This window comes from Danio aesculapii, chromosome 7, assembly GCF_903798145.1.
Source record: "Danio aesculapii chromosome 7, fDanAes4.1, whole genome shotgun sequence".
NCBI classification, from domain to species: domain Eukaryota; kingdom Metazoa; phylum Chordata; class Actinopteri; order Cypriniformes; family Danionidae; genus Danio; species Danio aesculapii.
Window position 1 is genome coordinate 61,605,820 of NC_079441.1, and position 21,359 is coordinate 61,627,178.

At 37.5% G+C, this 21,359-nt stretch overlaps 1 protein-coding gene across 2 annotated transcripts in view; it reads right to left on the bottom strand.

The window, feature by feature from the left end:
- arap2 (ArfGAP with RhoGAP domain, ankyrin repeat and PH domain 2) overlaps nt 1-21,359 on the bottom strand; it is a 196,489-nt gene that overhangs the window by 115,132 nt on the left and 59,998 nt on the right. Inside the window, exons 9-10 of one of the 2 annotated variants that reach the window (XM_056462289.1) lie at nt 13,867-14,042; nt 3,031-3,137 (exon numbers count right to left, since the gene is read on the bottom strand). In XM_056462289.1, the coding sequence (XP_056318264.1) occupies nt 3,031-3,137; nt 13,867-14,042 (283 nt within the window). Of the gene's footprint in view, nt 1-3,030; nt 3,138-13,866; nt 14,046-21,359 lie in introns of both variants that reach the window. The other variant, XM_056462288.1, reaches the window with a different exon arrangement.

The following is a 21,359-nucleotide window of genomic DNA, read 5'->3' on the forward strand; positions in this document are numbered from 1 at the left end:
TGTCGAGGCACAAGGCTGGAGAAGGTTACAGAAAAATATCTGCTGCTCTGAAACTTTCCAATGAGCACAGTGGCCTCCATCATCCATAAGTGGAAGATGTTTGGAACCACCAGGACTCTTCCAATAGCTGGCCGGCCATCTAAGCTGCTGAGTGATCGGGGAGAAGGGCCTTAATCAGGGAGGTGATCAAAAACCTGATGGTCACTCTGTTTGAGCTCCAGCATTCTTCTGTGGAGAGAGGAGAACCTTACAGAAGGACAACCATCTATGCAGCAATCCACCAATCAGGCCTGTATGGCAGAGTGGTCAGACGTAAGCCACGCCCCGCCTGGAATTTGCCAAAAGGCATCTGAAGTACTCTCGGACCATAAGAAACAAAATTCTCTGGTCTGAAGAGAATAAAATTGAACTCTTTGGAGTGAGAGAATAATATTGAACTCTTTGGAGTGAATGCCAAGCATGGTGGCGGCAGCATCATGCAGTGGGGATGTTTTTCAGCAGCAGGAACTGGAAGACTAGTCAGGATAGAGGAAAAGATGAATGTAGCAATGTACAGAGTCATCCTAAATGAAAACCTGCTTCGAGTGCTGTTGTCCAGCAGGACAATGACCCAAAGCACACCCCCAAAATATCAACAGAGTGGCCTCACAACAAGTCGGTGAATGTCCTTGAGTGGCCCAGCCAGAGCCCAGACCCAAATCCTATTGAACATCTCTGGAGAGATCTGAAAATGGCTGTACGCCGTCGCTTCCCATCCAACTTGATAGAGCTTGAGAGGTACTGCAAAGACGAATGGGCAAAAATTCCCAAAGACAGGTGTGCCAAGCTTGTGACATCGTATTCAAAAAAACTTGAGGCTGTAATTGCTGCCAAAGGTGCATCAACAAAGTATTGAGCAAAGGCTGTGAATACTTATGTACATGTGATTTTTCAGGGTTTTTTTTTTTATAAATTTGCAACAATTAAAAATAAAAAAAATAAAAACTTTTTCCACATTGTCATTATGGTGTATTGCGTGTAGAATTTTGAGGAAATAAAGGAATTTGATCAATTTTGCAATAAGGCTGGAACATCAAAAAAGGTAGGAAAAAGTGAAGCGCTATCAATACTTTCAGGATGCACTGCATGGATGAAATATTGTGTGATTACTTTAAAACATTTCGAGTTTTGATACACATGCTGTTTAAAATTTAAAGAGCCCCTATTGTGCATTATAAAAGGTCATATTTTGATTTTGAGGTCTCTAACAACAGGCTGATATGCATGCAAGGTCAAAAAACACTTTCATTGTCTATAATATGCATTTATTATTACCAAATTATCCCAACGACTCCCAAATGATTTGTTCAGTGATTCATTTGTTCCCAAACCCCTCCTTAGCAGGATACTAATCTGCTGTCATTAGTACAACGACCCAGTCTGTTGATTGGTCAACTGGGTTCAGCACGAGACGGAGAGGAACACTCACCATGCTTATGAAGTAGCACAGAGTATGTGAGGGCTCAATGCAGGAGTGCAATAAAGCAATGCAGTTAAACACCAGCATGTTACTCTACTCTTAACCCTAACCCCAAGTAATAACAACACATATTCAGTATTAATCCACACAGTGGCAAAAGTTGAACTATTTTTCACCGTGCATGTGACGAACAGCTGATAGTGGCCATAACAAAGGCAAACGGCAGAGGATTGTGCGTTCAGTAACGCATTTAAATCAGTAAAGGAGAAATCACGGGTTGCGATTTCAATGTGGTTTTGGATGCAATATGTGAAATAACCCATACAAATTTAACCTGTGAGATACAGTACAAGCACTAATCTATAATAGAAAAGTGATTACAAGCTGTGCAGAGTGATTACAACTTACAACACACAGTTAAATACATTTTTTGCAAACTACAAAAAACGAGGCAACAATTTTAATTACACTTGCATGTTATGATCCGGAGAAGAAGAAACTGTCCCATATATAATAGTCTCTGCTGCTCCTTCCTTTAATAGCAAACGGCTGGCATATCCTGCGTTGCAGCATAGGTTATTGTATCAATCATCAGAAAAATGACAGGAACAAACACAGCACTAGGTTGCCTATACTGTGGTATTGTGAAAATTAACTTTAAACCTTTATTCCCCACAGCCGAATCTCCATCTGTCAGTAATCGTCATCTTCACTTCATGATCAGTCCCATAATACCCCACACTCTGCTAGTGTCTGAAGGGAAAGGCACGTTCATGTTTTACCAGATCCAGCACTTTATGTGGACGCATTCAGGCAAAACTTTCGAACCCAACGCGATTCATTTATTTGACTCTGAGTCGACTATTTATTACAGAATCTATAGCTTTAAACACTTTCAGATTTAACATCAGCTGGATGTTTTCATCCACTTAGTGCTGTTTTAAACATGCTTTTTAAGTGTTTAATTTTTAAACCAACCTAAAAGATACATTTTGACTGAAATTGAAAGAGATAAGAGTTTAATTTCTATTATCTATGCACTGGGATTTATGTGTATTTTTAGTCTTGAGTCAAGTAATTAAATTACTTAAGTAATTTAAATACAATTTTAATGATGTAAATAGTAATTAATAATTTTTATCAACTTACCCAGCACTGCTGCAGGGTCTACATACTGTACAATTTATTGTCATTTCTCTACAAGTGCTAAAAATGAATAAAGCATATGAAACATTAATCCTCATATAACCAGAACTTGTGTTTGAAATTGTGAGCTTCTCTGAACTTCTAATCCAGATGCATCCCCATAAATAAATTAATATTTACACAGAGCTCTTAATCCTCCAAGTCTGACCTTAAGTGAAACTTTGATGGGTTTTTTAAGCGTGATATTAAAAAAAGTGATATTAAGAAAGTCCAGGTAAGAAGCTTAACTCAATTTGAAGGTCATCTGAAATCAGTTTAAAATAACATCAACTGCCCAATTTATGTTATTATAGTTTATTTTGATGAAATATTATTTTTACCTGAACTTATGCTAAAATACTGTATATAAGGTTTCCACAGTTTACCAGAAGGACTTGAAGGGTGTAGTGATCTCCAATCCTTTCCTCTCAAACTGCTTCACACATGCAGCCGTCAGATCCACCACAGTGATGGCCAGTCCGGCATTAAAGTCCTGTGAACATCAAAATGAGAAACTTTATAAAACCTTTGTTTCATATACACAGCATCAAGAACTAAACAAAAAAGAATATAAACACAGTCGCCGTAAATGAAGCAGATCAGACACTAACAAATGAATGGTCCAGAGAATTCACAGTCAGACATTGTATGTGTCTGTTCAGAACATTAAAGCTGTGAATAAACTGAATAAGGGGAGAAAAATCTACCTATAAAAATCTAAGAACTGCAAGGTTGTGCGCAAAGGGTCACAGAGAGTACAGAACAGACACTGAGCTCACTGGAGGGTGAATATCTGCTAATCCACTGAGTCTGAATGAATGACAAAGATTACTTCACACAAGAACAAGCAGGAAACACACACACACACACACAAAAACTTTCTTTACAAGCTTTACCAATTACTTCAAGGACAACAGCAATATGAAAAACACAGAGGAACAAAGTTTGATTCAGAGAGAAAAGAAGAGGGGCCTAAAAAAGGCTTGTTTAAAGATTATGGAACCATTATTGCATTGTTGAGTGCAATAGCCATTTAGTTTAGAATGTTTTGTTGCTTCAATGAAATTAATAACATAAAAAACAAGCTATTTTTAAAGCTGCTTGTATAGTAGGTATATTGTGCAAGATGAATACACATTGCTCTCGTTTTCTTTGGGTTTGAAAGGGGCCTGGGTGTCTTTTAACTGAGACAATACAAACAGCAATTGAACTTGACAGCTGTGTGGAAGAGATCAGCATTTGGCATTTTGATAATGACTTCTATTCTGTTTTGAGTGTCATGAGAGGCAGGGGATGATGACCCAGTGTTCAAAGAAAGCAAATGATCTGTGAAAGGTGAACTTGATTTGAATGACCGATGCAGTGGGAAATTTTTGAAGACTGACACGGCATTTAAGACACCTTTGTTCAATAATCTGACATTGCAATTTTTAGATTTTCTGCTGTATATATTGCACCAGATGAATAAATATAGCTCTATTGAGAAGGAATTTATCATTTTAGATTGATTAGAATGATTCTGAAGAGCAGTTAATCCGCATAAAACATAATAAACAATCTACATGCAAAGATCAACACAACAGGCCACAAGACACAAATCAAATAAACAGTGTTTTATGGGTTTGTCTGAGGAGTCAAACAATATCCAGGTACATTCATTGAATAATCAACTGTAAAATAATAGGGAATAGTCTGCATTGTATAAATAATTCAATAAAATGAATCATTATTAAAGTTACAAATGGCACAATTCCATAAACATTTCTCAAAATTGGACTTGAAACTTGGATAAATAACAGGCCCAATGCGGGAGCTAAATGACTTGCTTCAAAGGACAGGACAGAAGATAACACGATAATTTCAAAGTAATTCAAGTCATTTCAAGACTGCATTTACAAGTACTGTAAAGGTAAGACCAGTGTGTAAATCCTGTGTGCGAGCGCATGCTTGTGTGCATGTGTGTTTGAGAGAAAGCAAGCACATCCGCCGTGATGCTGTGTCGCTTGTTATAGGCTGTCTGTAGCGTCCACCTTGGTGTTTTTGGGAGGCAAATTGAATCGCTGTACATTTTACATTCTTCCTTGGCCCAATATGTACCTGCCATATGTATAGAAAGAATGCTAAAATATGATATATGAAACACAATCGATAGTTGGCAAATATATTGGGTGCATATATTTGTAAATATGACCCTGAAAGAGTCAGTGCCTCAGCTGAAAAATAAAAATTGTTCTGAAAGTTATTCCAACTGTACACAGTAGTTTATCAGTGTCATTACTTTCAAGAGTTATCTAAGAAGACATAATGAGTGACATATTTCTGAAGGTGAGTAATGTGTTGTTAATTTAAAATAACCTATTTTTAGATTTGGGTGAACTTTAATCACGTTACGACTGATTTGCATCATTTCAAATCTTTGATGAGAAGGTCAACCATTGCTGTCACATATAATTAAAAGTAAAACTCCTTGAGGAAGACTCTGAGGTACTGTATAGTGGCGCATGTCTAATCTAGCATGAGAGAGTCAGGTGTGAACAGGAGGTGTGAAAAGAATCAGAAAAAGAAATAACCGCAGTGAGGTCATGACAGTGAAATTGTAATCCCTACTAAAATGACAAAAGAAAAACAGATTTCTTTTCTTTCTACTGTCTGCAACCTACAAGCTGTTGTCTCACTTATTTATTTCTGTTATTTTCATGTTTTTCCATTGCAAACAGTGAACAGTGGCTTTCTTTGCAAGCATGCACAATAAGACAGATCAACAAAATTTATAATTTGGACTGCTCTAGATCCAAAGGTTTGATGGCCAGGGTCATACAAATTCCACAATATTCTAGCATTATGTGCTACAGTACATTACATTCTGTTTATGGTATCCACTGATTTCTACAAGAGGAAAAATATGATAGAAGTTCACAGTTGCTTTTAATGGATTGATTTGTTTACTTATGTTCATGCTTTGAACAAGTACAGACCAGGCAAATAATAACAGAATTCAAATTTTTGGGGGAACTATTGCATCAAAATATGAAATTTCTGTCATTACTTGCACATCCTCATGTCATACAAAAAGCGTAAGACCTTCATTCATATTCAGAACACAGATTAGGATATTTTTGATGGATAGTCATGAGGATGAGTAATCAGGGATTCTGCAGGTATCACCAAATTAAATTTAAGATATTTTTAAGACCATTATGAACTAAATTTTAGACTTTACAGGGATAAATGCTAAGAATTTTATTAGAATATGCCAGTTGGAAAAGATTTTCACTTGCTCTATCAAAAATGATTATAAATGAATACATTTAAAAATACAAAAATCATTATTCAATAATAAAAATCTAGGTCAGATCAGTATCTTCAGCAGTAAATAAATGAAGAAATTTTAAACAAATCACTGTAAGGAAAGTAATTAAATGCTATTTTTTTAAATAAAACGTTACAAGTTTTATTGAAATTGGTATGGTTGGTGATTGTATGGGTGTTAAGGGACAAATTGGGTAACTATACATAAACAAAGAAAAACTAAGACCTGTTAAAAAAGATTTAAGACCTACAACACAATATTTCCATAGATTTAAGACTTTTTAATGCCTGAAATTTAAGACTTTAAGACCCCGCAGATACCCTGGATATTAATGGGAGAATTCGCTTTTTTTAGAGGAACTATGTATGCAAGATATGAACAAAAGAAAATAAATAGCTAAACTAATCTCAACTGACATTCTATATCTGCTTGAACTCAAGTCCTGGTCTGCATGGACTTAAACAGTTTGCCCATCTGAGAATGTTACTGTTCTTTTGATTTCTGGTTTGAAACTAGCATATGGAAGTCAAGGTAAGTTTGTTTTTCCCTCTGGGAGACGGAACTGCATTCATTACAAGATATTTGTCAATGACACTCATAGTCTTTTCAATCCCCTCTTCTAAAGCCCCATTCAGATTACATGATTTTTTTTTCATTTTTCTTTTTTTTTTCTTGTCCAGTGTTAGTCACATGGGTGTCGTTGACCATAGGTGCCCAGAATCGTTATCTGTACACAGCTTTTAAAATGATAAAATAAGACAAAGAGGTTTGCTGTAAGATATACAGCTGAAGTCAGAATTATTAGCCCCATTAGAATTTGTTTTTCTTTTTTAAATATTTCCCAAATGATGTTTAACAGAGCAAGGAAATTTTCACAGTACGTCTGATAATATTTTTTCTTCTGGAGAAAGTCTTATTTGTTTTATTTAGGCTAGAATAAAAGCAGTTTTGAACTTTTTAAAATCCATTTTAAGGTCAAAATTATTAGCCCCTTTAAGCAATTTTCTTCCCCAATAGTTTACAGAACAAGCCATCGTTATACAATAACTTGTTTAATTACCCTAACCTGCCCAGCTAACCTAATTAACCTAGTTAAGCCTTTAAATGTCACTTTAAGCTATATAGAAGTGTTTTAAGTCAACTATTAATTACTGTCATCATTGCAAAGATAAAATAAATCAGTTATTAGAAACTATTATGTTTAGAAATGTGTTGAAAAAAAATATTCTCTCCGCTAAACAGAAAATGGGGAAAAAAATAAACAGGAGTGATAATAATTCAAGGGGGGTAATAATTCAGACTTAAGCTGTATATGAAATGGAATAAATATTTGTGAGTTATGGCAACATTTCAGTTTTCTGTAGACAAGACTTCAGCAGTCTGGTGAGTATCCTGGAACTAACATTGTAAGCTAACAAATCACTCATTGTGTTCTCATTCACAGTGCAGTGCTGGAACTTGTATATTAGTGTCTCTTTTAAGGTAAACAGCAGTATATTGGAAGTATTATTGTCATTTTAACTTGAAGTAACATTAGTGCAGGGCTGCTCTGTTTACAGTCATTTCTGGAAAACTGCTTCTGCAGCTCCAGAAGTGTCTCTTGCTGCCACAGCATGAGAATATTCATCTACTGTTTTTAGTCAGAAAACACACAAATATATATGTGGCCATTTATCATTTGTAATGTATGTGACTTACTGATGACAGAACCTGCATCATAGACATAATGTGATGAATGATCAGGAAGCAACATGTAGTCTGGAATATTTGGTACCCACATCAAGGTTTTAATTGTATTGACTGTCATAACAGACTACTAAAATTGTGTAGTCTGAACAGGGCTTAACTCTCGTCACACATGTAAAATCTGACTTCTGCTGCAGTGACTCTGCAGCTCCTGCTGGATTGTGCAGAGCAGATGTTATTTTTTATTTTAAAAAAAAAAGCAAAATGATGATGAGGATAGTGTCAAAGTTAGATCACTTTCTGTGTAATCTGTCAAAATGATGGACAGCCTTCACATTTCTCTTTACTGCTCAAAAAAAAGAAGTCATTGACAGAAAAAAATTCGCTAAAGGTGCAGTAGGTGATTGCCTTCAGAAAACATTTTTTGTTGTGCTGGTTGAAATTCCTACTGTGATCTATAGTAATGAATACAGTAAATGATCTAAATGTATTTATATATATACATATTTTTATATTCTAGGTGAGGCAGAAGCCTAAAAAATGTTCATCCAATTTAAATTTGTCAGGCAGATAATTCCTTATAATTCTGAAAAGTAGCCCAAACTGTCTGTCAGCAAATGTAGATTTGTACATCTGCAGGACAGCAGGGGAGGGATTGTGTTTCAAAGATATTATGCTATCAGTAGCAAATAGCATTTGGCAGATCCTCTGCATTTTTAAGGAGGAAAAATACTTGAAAGATCATGAAAAATAAGTGCTTTTAATGACATTTTTGCACAATTCCCTAAGAACTTTGTGCTTGAAAGTGTGCTTAGTTTTTTTTTTTTTTCAGAAACAGATTGACACGTCTGTTTATTAAATTTATGCATTTATATTATTAGTTTGGACATCAACTGACTGATGACTGGCACTACATGCTTTGATGTGCTTTGCAGTTACATACCATTTACACTATATCATATTAAAAAAATTTCACCCATAGTGTTAAAGTGTTAAAACAACAACTTGCAAACAATACAGTTGCTTTTGCTTATAATTGTGCTCTCCATAAGTGCAGCGTTGGACTAGCTGATTTCACTTGTGTCTGCAATCACATAATTTACAGTTTAAGCAATGTGACTTTAGTAAAAAAAAAATTGCTTTGTTACTAAAATCCTGAAGAATAATGAGCTGTTCACATAGGCAGAATTTGTTCTGATCTTTTTTGTGATTATTAGACACCTGTATGAAATGGGGTCATCAGTTTGGGGTCATTCTTTGGTCAATACAGAGTCTTGCTATTTGAGGCTTTGCTTCTCATCTTCTGTCCTCCAAAAGTAAAAAATAGTTTACATTTGAGAAAGTTATTTGAGGCCTTGAGATGGAATTTTAATTAGGATTGTGAACATTATATTATATATTTGTATTTTATTTGAAAATAGACAACAAAAGCTTCTCAATTCTAATGAGATAACATTTTTCATTGTCAGTATTAAAAATCAAGAGTTTTTGTGATTTATATTTCTCAAATGTGGAAGAATGGTATATGTCCAGTTAGTGTGGAATTACAGTATAACTCCGATTCATCAAGTGAATTGAAAAAACAACAAAATCTACATCAGCTTTGCGTGACTAAAATAGTTTTAAAACATAACATAACCTGTCTAAAAGAAATACTTCAGCCATGGTGTCATCCTTCCTCCAGCCTGCAAAAGTAACTCCAATACTGATTCAGGATTTTAAAAAGTTTTGATTCAGCTTTTGTTTTCACCACTGTCACTCTCTCTCTCTCTCTCTCTCTCTCTCTCTCTCTCTCTCTCTCTCTCTCTCTCTCTCTCTCTCTCTCTCTCTCTCTTGTGTCTACGTGAACACGACCCGCGTGCACGTGCAAATGGCGGATCTGTCTGCATGAACGGCTAGCAGTTGTACAAATCTACATTTGTTGACAGACAGTCTGGGCTACTTATCTGAATTATGGGAATAATTATGAACATTTTTTAGTCTTATGCCTTACCCAGAAAATTAAAATACATATAAACACAGTTAGATCATTTACTTTAATCAGTACTTTTAGAATCACGGTTATAATAGTTAACGAAAACGAATGAAAACATTTTCGTTAACTGAAATAAAAATAAAAACGAGAGTTTTTTTTTTAAACTAGAACTAACAGAAACTGTATTGTGTACATACAAAACTAACTAAAACTAACTAAAATTATAGCAAAAACTTTTAAAAGTAAATCTATTTACTTCACGCTGCAGGTGTTTGACCCATACGACACCTCAGAGTCTGTAATCCTGATGCCATTGGCCAGATCAAGCCTGTTCTCCTTCAGTCATCCTCGCTGTTACTCCCCCATCAAAACCAACGAGTGGACATGACAGCAGCACAGTAACAACATTAAATACGACCTGAGCAGACACTTAAAAGTATTAATTTTACTTTTAATTCTGTATTTGTGATCCTCATCGCGAAGAAATTGTTCTTTTTAGCCGGATTTAATAAGTGAACCGGTTTAACTAATTAATTGAATGAAAGCAAATTGAACGAAATTATTTGAAATGATTCGCATCTCCAGTAAGCATTCTTATCCAAAAGCTCCTTACTTTTTAACGTGCCTGATACCCCCCTCTGACTCGAAATAAACCAATATATATATTAAGTTATTCAGTTATTAGAACAGTACACTGAGATCAGATTTGAGAACTGGGGAAGTGATGATACTGCGCATGCGTGATTGAGTGAACCGAACACAAACAGTACTTGACAGCCTGCCGTGACTGAAGCAAACTTGGACAACTGCAGTGTGGGTAAACCGAGGGCTTAAATAAGAGGATCTGGTGAAACGTAAGTTTATTTCATAACAGAAAATCATTATGGAGTTTAAATAAGTGAATCATGCTTCAGTTGTGTTGCAAAACATAATAGTAAGAAACTTTTCAGATCATGGTGATATTTTCACTGCATGAAACTATGATTGCTGACTACATATTTTTGCTATGTTGAGCTTATTCTTGGGAAGATCTGGTCCACAATAAAGATACAAACTTCCCATCACTACTGTGTATCTAACCTCAGAAGCACCCTTGCACACATATTTTACATAAGGCTGCTATCTTGTGGGCTGTTGTATATGAGTTTGAAGTTGAGTAGATGGTAGTGGTAGATGGTAGTGTTCTTGTGTCAAAACAAAATGTAGCCTTTTTTTTTTATTATACAACATTTATTCTGATGATTTTGAGTCCTGCACCTAACAAATATCCTAATTTACACTAAAACAACAAATACAAAACTAAAATTAACATTGAAACTAATAAAAACTAAACTAAGTTTTTATTAAAAAAAAAAAACTAAGCAATTTCAAAGTGTAAAAACTAATAAAAAGTAGTAAATCTGTCTCTGAGCCTGCATTTACACTGCAGATCTTGATGGTCAATTCCAATTTTGTGACTCTATCAGATTTTTTGATGACCTTCTTACATCATCTTTCAAAAGTGACTCGTATCCGATCGTCTGCATTTATACAGCACATGGCAAAGGCGCAATGACTAGGAAAAAAAGAGTGGGCGCTAATAATAAAAGAGCGCTTTTTTTCTCTATTCCTGTATGTAATCTGTTCGCAGCTTTTGACGAGCTGCTTTACTATAGTTTATGACAGAAAGGTTCTCATTTGTCCATCTTCTTTTGATATATATAGGCTTTTTTAAACCTTTTGGCATGATTTATGCACGTGATGTAGGCCTATGCACTAGTTTTATATTAGTTTATATTGGTTACGTTGCAGACATTGCGCTCTCTCGCTCTCGTTAACATGCTTAAACACCTGTGCAACATGACAATATAAATGCTGTTTTAGTCCTCGTGTATGAGTTTTAAGATTTGCGACAGACTGAAGTCTGTTCTGAAATGAAAGCGTCAGACTTGACATCATTCGCTATGACTTTTAATGATGCGCGACTCTACCTGCTTAAACTGTAGACACAAGGGCACAGATCCGATTCATATCGGATAAATTTCGACATACGAATAAGGCCTGAATCTGATTTGAGCAAATTAAATTTAAAAACAATTTGTGAAAAGTGCAGTGTGAATGCAGCCTGAAACTAATTAAAACCAACTGATTTTGAAAACAAAAAGTCAAAACAAAATGAAAACTAAAACTAATGAAAAATCCAAAACTATTATAACCTTGATTGGAAAGTGAAGAAACTTTCAACCACAAAAATATTTCTGAAGACAATCACCTACTGCACCTTTAAATGTAGTGAACCGACATTCACCCACATCTCGCCCTTCATTCCCGTTAAATGAAAAAAAAAAAATCCAATGACAAACCTTTAAAAAAAAAAAAAAAACTCCTATTTTGAACCTTTAACCAACCAATCCAATGGGAGCTCAGACCTCTCAAAGTTCAAATCCTACAATCGCCTCTGACATCTTCTAATTGTCCTTTTTCAACTTTGAACATTAGCCAGCAGAGACCTGTGAAGTGGCATTCCAGTACCCATATGTTTGCTCTTTTTTTGGTGTTCTTTGTTTTGGAGCAAACAGTTTAAGTACGGAAATCAAAAATCGATGTAGCACTAAACTGTAGCGGCGTCACGTGATGTGGGCTTGCCTGTTAGGTTGACTTTCATTACCTTTGGGAAACATCATGGCCTGACCTCAAAGGAGAGAAGGGCAGCACACTTCATCCTTTCCAAGATGGGAAGAGGGGGGGAAAACCAGCGTCCTGGGCAGCTCGTTCATCTTGTTAAATTAAATACTCCACTTCACTGAACATGAACCAAGCTACCCACCACCGCACCTTCCTCTCTCTCTTTCCCTCCATTTTGATGTTCCTTTGTGTTTTCTTCATCCCTCAACAGCCATTGCTGTCTTCACCTCCCTCTGTTATCCCTTCATTTTTTTTGTCTGACTGCCAAGTTTCTCCTCCATTCCTCCTTTACTTTTCTCCCCAATGCCCTCCTATCCTTTCCACTCCCTCCCGTTTCTCTCGCCACTTGTCGGAGTGATTGCCACAGAGAGATTTAATGCAAAAACAATACAATCAATTTCCATTTTCACTGCTCTCTTTCTCTTTCTCCCTCCCCGCATGCTAAATCGGCTGACGAAAAACAATTTCCTTGCAGAATGAAGACAAAGATGTTTGCTCGTGCTAATAAGGAAAATAATGAAAGACAAACAGAGATGATAAAGTGTGTGTGAGCGTGTGTGCCGCCTTTTCACACGAAATAACATTCTCAGCTTAATCTCATTTAAAACTGAGACCAATTGGGTATAGATCGCATACATATGCATGTGAGGTGTCATGGTTTGTGTGGATTGTAACAACTACACTCTCAGCATATGGGCACATTCACATAGGAGGGGGCGCAAAACGGCCTTCATACACTTTTAAATGTGTGAAAGCTTTGGTTCTTTTACTGGCATGAGGGAAAAAAGTGTCTAATTATACTCAAACAAACTAAAGGGAAACCAAAGTGAAATAAGAAACAGGGCAATATAGCAATCATTTACAAAAAGAAATAGGCAGACAGACAGACGGATTCTGTTCTTGAAGGGATTTTTAAAAAGTTATAATCTCTCTTATAATTTTGAATGGCATTTTGCTATCAAAATCAAGTTTTGATCTTGAAATATTTTAAACATGTTCTGTATCTTGATAAGATACAAATAAACCACCATTTTATACAGTATATTTAATCTCTCTCTCTATTTCTTCTGAAAAAACAATACCTTAAAATAGAAAAATGTGTTGGGTTGGGAAGGAATAAAGTCCAAATTTTTTAATTGGGGGGGGGGGGTCTGGGGGGACTGGAAAGATGGATAGAGGGACACATAGATGGATAGATTGATGGATGGATGGATGGATGGATGGATGGATGGATGGATGGCCCATCAGACAGAAACACAGAACATCCATCAGACAGACAGGCCATCAAACATACAGTCACACAGACCATATGATCAAAAGACAGACAGAAAGACAGACAGATCATCAGATGAACAGATAGACAGGTAGACCATCAGACAGACAAACCATCTGACTAAAAGACAGACAGGGCATCCAACAAACAGACAGACAGAGAGACAGACAGATCCTGTATTAAGCATCCCTCAGGTTGCGAGACCCTGCACATTTTTTTGAAACGTTAGCATTCATATTAAATTGATGCGAGCGAGCAACAGTATGAATCCAAATCAACACAAAAGCCCCAAAAGCACAGCTGTACAGATCTACCTGGTCTGTTTTACACAGTCTGAAGCAGGTTCCCGTGAGGCTCAGGTACACTCTTCCTTTGAGGCCGCGCAGCTCCACGTAGCCACTCTTGTTTGTGTTATTTTTGCGAGGCTGATGGGAAACGGAGGACTGAGAGCTCACTGCAGTCTGGAGAACCTCAAGCCAATCCTGACGATCTCCTTAGAGGAAAGACAGAAGATGGAGGAAGGTAAGAAGCTGAAGAAGTGTGCAGGCCTGTATTCTGTTTGATGTATGTTAGTGAACACGCAGGTACGCGAGCGTGTATGAGGAGAGATGCCGCGCCATGGGAATAAAAGGGAAGGAAAAAGAATATAATATTATTGTTATACTTTATAAACTTTCAAATCTGCAAACAAAGCAGGTATGCAAAAGCCCCTGTGTCCCATTGCATTGTGTCTGCGTTTGTGTTTGTGCGTGTGAGATGGGGGAAGGAAGCCGGAGAGGGTTCTCTTGTGCTGTGTTTAAATAGGGCTACAGGGGCTTGCACACCTTCATTGTAACACACACACACACACACACACACACACACACACACACACAAGCCAAAAAACATTAACAGCTGGATAGGCTTATCCTCTGCAGATCTACAGCACCTGCCGCATCCACAGAGAGAGAGAGAGAGAGAGAGAGAGAGAGAGAGAGAGAGAGAGAGAGAGAGAGAGCGAGAAAAGGAGAGAGCGAGAAAAGGAGAGAGCGAGAGAGAGAGAGAGAGAGAGAGAGAGAGAGAGAGAGAGAGAGAGAGATAGACTCATTTCATTAAAGGTGAGCATACAGTGTCTTTTGGAGAAGACTCAAATTGTGCTTGTAGTCAGCAAAAGTTTTTAGATGCATTGTTAGTGTTGGTGCATCAGATGTTTTACCACATTTGACTTCATAAGTGAGTTAAGTTCTATTTTATGTCAAAAGCCCAACGTATGCTTTGTTTTTTTATGTTTTTATTTAATGTTTTTCCCCCAAGTCAAACAGACAGCCACAAAGCTTACTTTGCATTAAAGTGTGCTCAAGTAAAGATCCATTCCTCTACCATATTTACATTTTATCCCATCTTCAGAGTTTTAAATACAAGTTTTGTTTCCATAGTAGACAAAACAAATACTATAAAAGTCAATGGCTACAGGTTTCCAGCATTTTTTCAAAATATTACAAAATATTTGTTCAATTTATTATACATACAGTATAAACTTCAGCCACCTGACAGAGGTAGATTTTACAAACAGTGATCTTTACTCATCTCTCTTTCACATCTCCTGTGTTTCTCACACCACACAGGAAATGCAGTCATAACAACTTATTTATTCACTATAATGAATAAGAACTTCCCCCATTCTTAACAGAATTGCTATAACTACTGACCATGAGTCATAGGGTAATCCTGTAATATAGAGCCCAAAAAAAAAAACGTTAATTTGGTTAAATACATTTCATTTATTAATATGATTACATTGTCTCCATAATTTAGGCAGTGTGTACACCAAACACTGAAACCAGTGGTATAAAAACACATAGGCTGCGTCCGAAACTGCATACTTCCATACTATATAGTACGCTACAATCAGTCTGCAAGCCGAGTAGTGTGTCCGAGTTCATAGAATTCAAAAATCAGTATCCGAGAAGTACTTCCAGCGAGTTTCTGAAGTGCGCATCCAATGCGCGCTACGCTATCTCATGATGCACCGTGAGAGAATTCATAAATGGGAGTGAAGCCACGCAACTAACGTGGGTAGGTCATGTAATGATGACAAAATGGCAGATGTAGTACATCAGAGTTCCATTCATAATACTCACATTCATACTACAGTGTTTCCCCTACCATTATATTGGGGGGGGGGGGGGGGGGGGCGCCCCGACCTCCGAACGGCTGTATCCGCCCTTCTTGAAGTCATGTTAATTGCATTATCTATATAGCGGCAGATCACAACTTTAATTAATAAACAAGCTTAATAGCCATATGTAATATCTTATTTACACAGCAGCATGTCATTTCTGCGCTCGCGTCACAGCAGCTAAAATACAGGTCCTTCTCAAAAAATTAGCATATTGTGATGAAGTTCATTATTTTCTGTAATGTACTGATAAACATTAGACTTTCATATATTTAGATTCATTACACACAGCTGAAGTAGTTCAAGCCTTTTATTGTTTTATCATTGATGATTTTGGCATACAGCTCATGAAAACCCAAAATTCCTATCTCAAAAAATTACCATATTTCATCCGACCAATAAAAGAAAAGTGTTTTTTTATACAAAAAAAAGTCAACCTTCAAATAATTATGTTCAGTTATGCACTCAATACTTGGTCGGGAATCCTTTTGCAGAAATGACTGCTTCAATTTGGCGTGGCATGGAGGCAATCAGCCTGTGGCACTGTTGAGGTGTTATGGAGGCCCAGGATGCTTCGATAGCGGCCTTAAGCTCATCCAGAGTGTTAGGTCTTGCGTCTCTCAACTTTCTCTTCCCAATATCCCACAGATTCTCTATAGGGTTCAGGTCAGGAGAGTTGGCAGGCCAATTGAGCACAGTAATACCATGGTCAGTAAACCATTTACCAGTGGTTTTGGCACTGTGAGCAGGTGCCAGGTCATGCTGAAAAAGGAAATCTTCATCTCCATTAAGCTTTTCAGCAGATTGAAGCATGAAGTGCTCCAAAATCTCCTGATAGCTAGCTGCATTGACCCTGTCCTTGATAAAACACAGTGGACCAACATCCGCAGCTGACATGGCACCCCAGACCATCACTGACTGTGGGTACTTGACACTGGACTTCAGGCATTTTGGCATTTCCCTCTCCCAAGTCTTCCTCCAGACTCTGGCGCCTTGATTTCCGAATGACTTGCAAAATTTGCTTTCATCCGAAAAAAGTATTTTGGACCACTGAGCAACAGTCCAGTGCCGCTTCTCTGTAGTCCAAGTTAGGCACTTCTGCCGCTGTTTCTGGTTTAAAAGTGGCTTGAATACGGCACCTATAGCCCATATCCTGCACACGCCTGTACACGGTGGCTCTGGATGTTTCTACTCCAGACTCAGTTCACTGCTTCCGCAGGTCCCCCAAGGTCTGGAATCGGTCCCTCTCCACAATCTTCCTCAGTGTCCGGTCACCTCTTCTCGTTGTGCAGCGTTTTCTGCCACACTTTTTCTTTCCCACAGACTTCCCACTGAGGTGCCTTGATACAGCACTCTGGGAACAGCCTATTCGTTCAGAAATTTCTGTCTGTGTCTTACACTCTTGCTTGAGGGTGTCAATGATGGCCTTCTGGACAGCAGTCAGGTCGGCAGTCTTACCCATGATTGCGGTTTTGAGTAATGAACCAGGCTGGGAGTTTTTAAAAGCCTCAGGAATCTTTTGCAGGTGTTTAGAGTTAATTAGTTGATTCAGATGATTAGGTTAATAGCTCGTTTAGAGAACCTTTTCATGATATGCTAATTTTTCGAGAAAGGAATTTTGGGTTTTCATGAGCTGTATGCCAAAATCATCAATATTAAAACAATAAAAGGCTTGAACTACTTCAGTTGTGTGTAATGAATCTAAAATATATCAAATTCTCATGTTTATCAGTACATTACAGAAAATAATGAACTTTATCAAAATATGCTAATGTTTTGAGAAGGACCTGTATATACAGATGCAGACATCCCAAGTCTCCCAGATGTTCCGAGAGTCTTCCGCAAATGCATAGATACTCCCAAATGACCGCAACCTAATGATAATCTCCCGGAAATCGCACATCTCCCGTGCAAATCCCTCCTTCTCTCTCATTGAGAGATCTGCTGTCAATAGTTGGAGACGAGCAAAATATTTGAACGGTCTTGCATGTATTTGGGCCTTTTTACATATAAGAACTAAAAAGATTTGTGTTTTGACAACATTGCAAGTTCACTAAAAGCTGGCTGGAATTTTATTAAATAAAACTTTTTTTAACATTAAAATTTAATAATATAACTTCTTGTAATACACTCATTGCTATAAGAAGCAGTTTTTGGCCTATTTCCTTTTAGTAAACAAGTATTAGATTTATAGATGTGCATTTTAACTAATTTTCATCTTTCATCATTTGCAATGTTTCCAAATTGCATTGTATGGAATTTTTCGGTAGCAGTTCATTCCGCTGTGGAGACCCCTGATAAATAAGGCACTAAGCTGATGTAAAATGAATGGATGAATTTTCTTCTGTAAAGCTGCGGCCATGAGATGTTCACATCTAAATTTTTATAAGAGAAATGTTTAATAAATGTCTCAGTAAATGGGCCAGACATTTCTGACTTTCCATACCAAGAGGCTCAGGAAATGTGCTTCCCGAAGCCCATAAAGATACATTGCAGTGACAAAAGCTGCACACTTTGTGAATAAAAAAAATATATATAAAATAAATGCACTTATTAGGTACACATGTCCAACTGTTTGTTAATGCAAATTTCTAATCAGCCAATCACATGGTAGCTACTCAATGCATTTAGGCATGTAGACATGGTCAAAACGATCTGCTGCAGTTCAAACAGAGCATCAGAATGGGGAAGAAAGGTGATTTAAGTGACTTTGAACGTGGCATGGTTGTTGGTGCCAGACGGGATGGTATGAGTATTTTAGAAACTGCTGATCTACTGGGATTTTCATGCACAACAATCTCTAGGGTTTACAGAGAACGGTCCAAAACAGAGAAAATATCCAGTGAGCGACAGTTCTGTGGGCGCAAATACCTTGTTGATGCCAGAGGTCAGAGGAGAATGGCCAGACTGGTTCCAACTGATAGAAAGGCAACAGTAACTCAAATAACCAATTGTTACAACCGAGATATGCAGAAGAGTATCTCTGAACGCATAACAACCTTGAGACAGATGAGCTACAGCAGCAGAAGACCACACGGGGTGTCAGTACTGTCAGCTAAGAACAGAAAACTGAGGCTACAATTCGAACAGGCTCTCCAAAATTGGACAATAGAAGATTGGAAAAACGTTGCCTGAAGAGTATTTCCAGTACCTTGTTGAATCTATGCCACGAAGGATTAAGGTAGTTCTGAAGCCAAAAGGGGGTCCAACCTGGTACTAGTAAGTTGTACCTAATAAAGTGACGGATGGGTGTAGTTTTATTGCACATTTTTTGTCAACTGCTGCTAAAATGCTCGAGGTCGGATTCTGATTGGCTCTCTGTTTTTATCCACCAATTCCAACAATATCCTTATTATATTTGTGGTATAGGGTTTTACTACTCTAAGATATTAAGAATGATCTTTAGAACTACAGTAGGTATCATTACAGTGTGGACTGGCTTTTGTGTACTTCCTTTAAAAAGTAAGAACTAAAAAACAGTACAGTAGTTTTCCCACACGTGTTAACTTTGACACCCTCAGCTATCACTGAAAGTGGCCGTGCCTTCACCACCCACCCAGTCAGTTCTAAACTGCTCTTTGTGGTTATCTGCAAACACCCAAACACTGGCTGTAAAAGACACCCTTCCTCTTTCTTCGTGAACAACATTGTTATTTACAAAATATAATACACTCTCTCTCTGTGAAAGCAGATCTGAAGAGCTAAAGAATGCCTTAGAAAGTGTACACACTCAGCAATGTTCATTCACTCACTCACTCATCGAAATGTTCCCCAGTGTGTTCGATATTGAACGCTAATTCTCATTCTTATCTTTTTTTCCTTGTCCCATGACCACCAACTCTTTCATTTACTCACTCATTTTTCCTCTCCTCCCCTCTTGTGTTTATCTTAAGATTGATGACTCTTTCAGTCTGCTATAAAGCTGTTTAAAGATGCATGAGCAGTTCAGGCCATCGCCCTCTCTCTCTCTCTTCTCGAAATTCTTCTGATGGCAGAAAGTACAGTTAAATGCATGCCTAAACTGACTTCCCTCAGAGTAATTCACTTACCAGGGGTCAGGGGTCATTACACAAGCGCTGAGGAGAAAGGAGGAACGGGGGAGGCCATTATTTGCTGATATTCTGGGACACTGTGACACACAGCAGTGCTATTAGCCTATAGATTTACCACAGTAATTGCAGTGGGAAAAGCATAGGCCATGTCAATAACATGGTAATTGATTGGTTCACAGGTTCACCATTCCTTTTACAGGAAGGTGTTTGAAAAAGCCTAATAATCACACCAATCTTAATGGCCTTGAGAAAGTCAAGTTGCTCCATTTACAATGACAGACAATACATATGACATGTTGCAAATTGCATTTATTATGCATGGCCATACAACCAAAGCGCTTCACAATCATGAGAGCGGGGTCTCCCCACTTTACCACCAGTGTGAAGCATTCACTTGGATGATGTGACAGCAGCTGTAGGACAACGGCGCCAGTGTGCTCACCACACACCAACTATAGGGGAAGTGGAGAGACAGTGATCAAGCCAATTCAGTGGAGGGTGATGATTGGGAGGCCATGATGGGTTAGGGCCGATGGAGGTAATTTTTGGCCAGGATACCAGGGGTTATACCCCTACTCTTTACCATGGGGTTTTTAATGTCGCCAGAGAGTCAGAACCTCGGTTAAACTTCTCATCCGAAAGACGGCGCTCACTTACAGTATAGTGTCCCCTTCTTATACTGGGGCATTAGGACTTACACAGACCACAGGTTGAGCGCCCCCTGCTGGCCTCACTAACAATTCTTCCTACAGCAACCTTGTTTTCCCATGTGATCTCCCATCCAGGTACTGACCAGACTCAGCCCTGCTTAGCTTCAGTGAGTAACCGGTCTTGGGCTGCAGAGTGATATGGCTGTGGCAAACAGAATGTGCCTGGAGATTCATGACGCACTTTAAAAAAAAGTTGACTTTAAATGCGTTCAATTACAAAAATTCTAACCAAGAGGGACCAAATGAAATGCAATGGTATTTCTACATTTTAAGTGTTTTAAAGTCCAAATTTGCTTTAAGGCTATTACATGAAAAAATTCCTGGCACCTAGTAGTAATTTTCTTAAGTATCTGACAAATCCTATTTAACTGCCAGTATAAAGCCTCATTCACAGTGCCAGCGACTGTATCGCTGTTTTCTTACCACACTCTCAAAAATAATGTGTGTGTGTGTGTAATGGCTATTTTAACAGCTTGTTTATTTTTTTAATTACTTGTGTGTAAAAAGAAAGAGGAAAGAAGTGAAAAAAAACAACAACACAGTCTGCCCAAAATAATGTGTGTTAGTTATCATCCAATCAGATTGCTGCCTACTTTACCCTGAAATGTTAAGTGAGTTAACACATTAATACCTCAGAGACTTGGCGGTATCTTCAGTAATGGGCAGTGATTCAAAGTGGTGAAGACCAATGCTCACGTATTTTCCATATATATATATATATATATATATATATATTATATATATATATATATATATATATATATATATATATATATATATATATATATATATGCACGTCTGTTTTAAGAGTGCATTGGCTGATGGTTTGGTTGCTAATGGGTATTACTGGTTATCTAGTTATGTTTGTGAATGCTGTTGACTCCTTT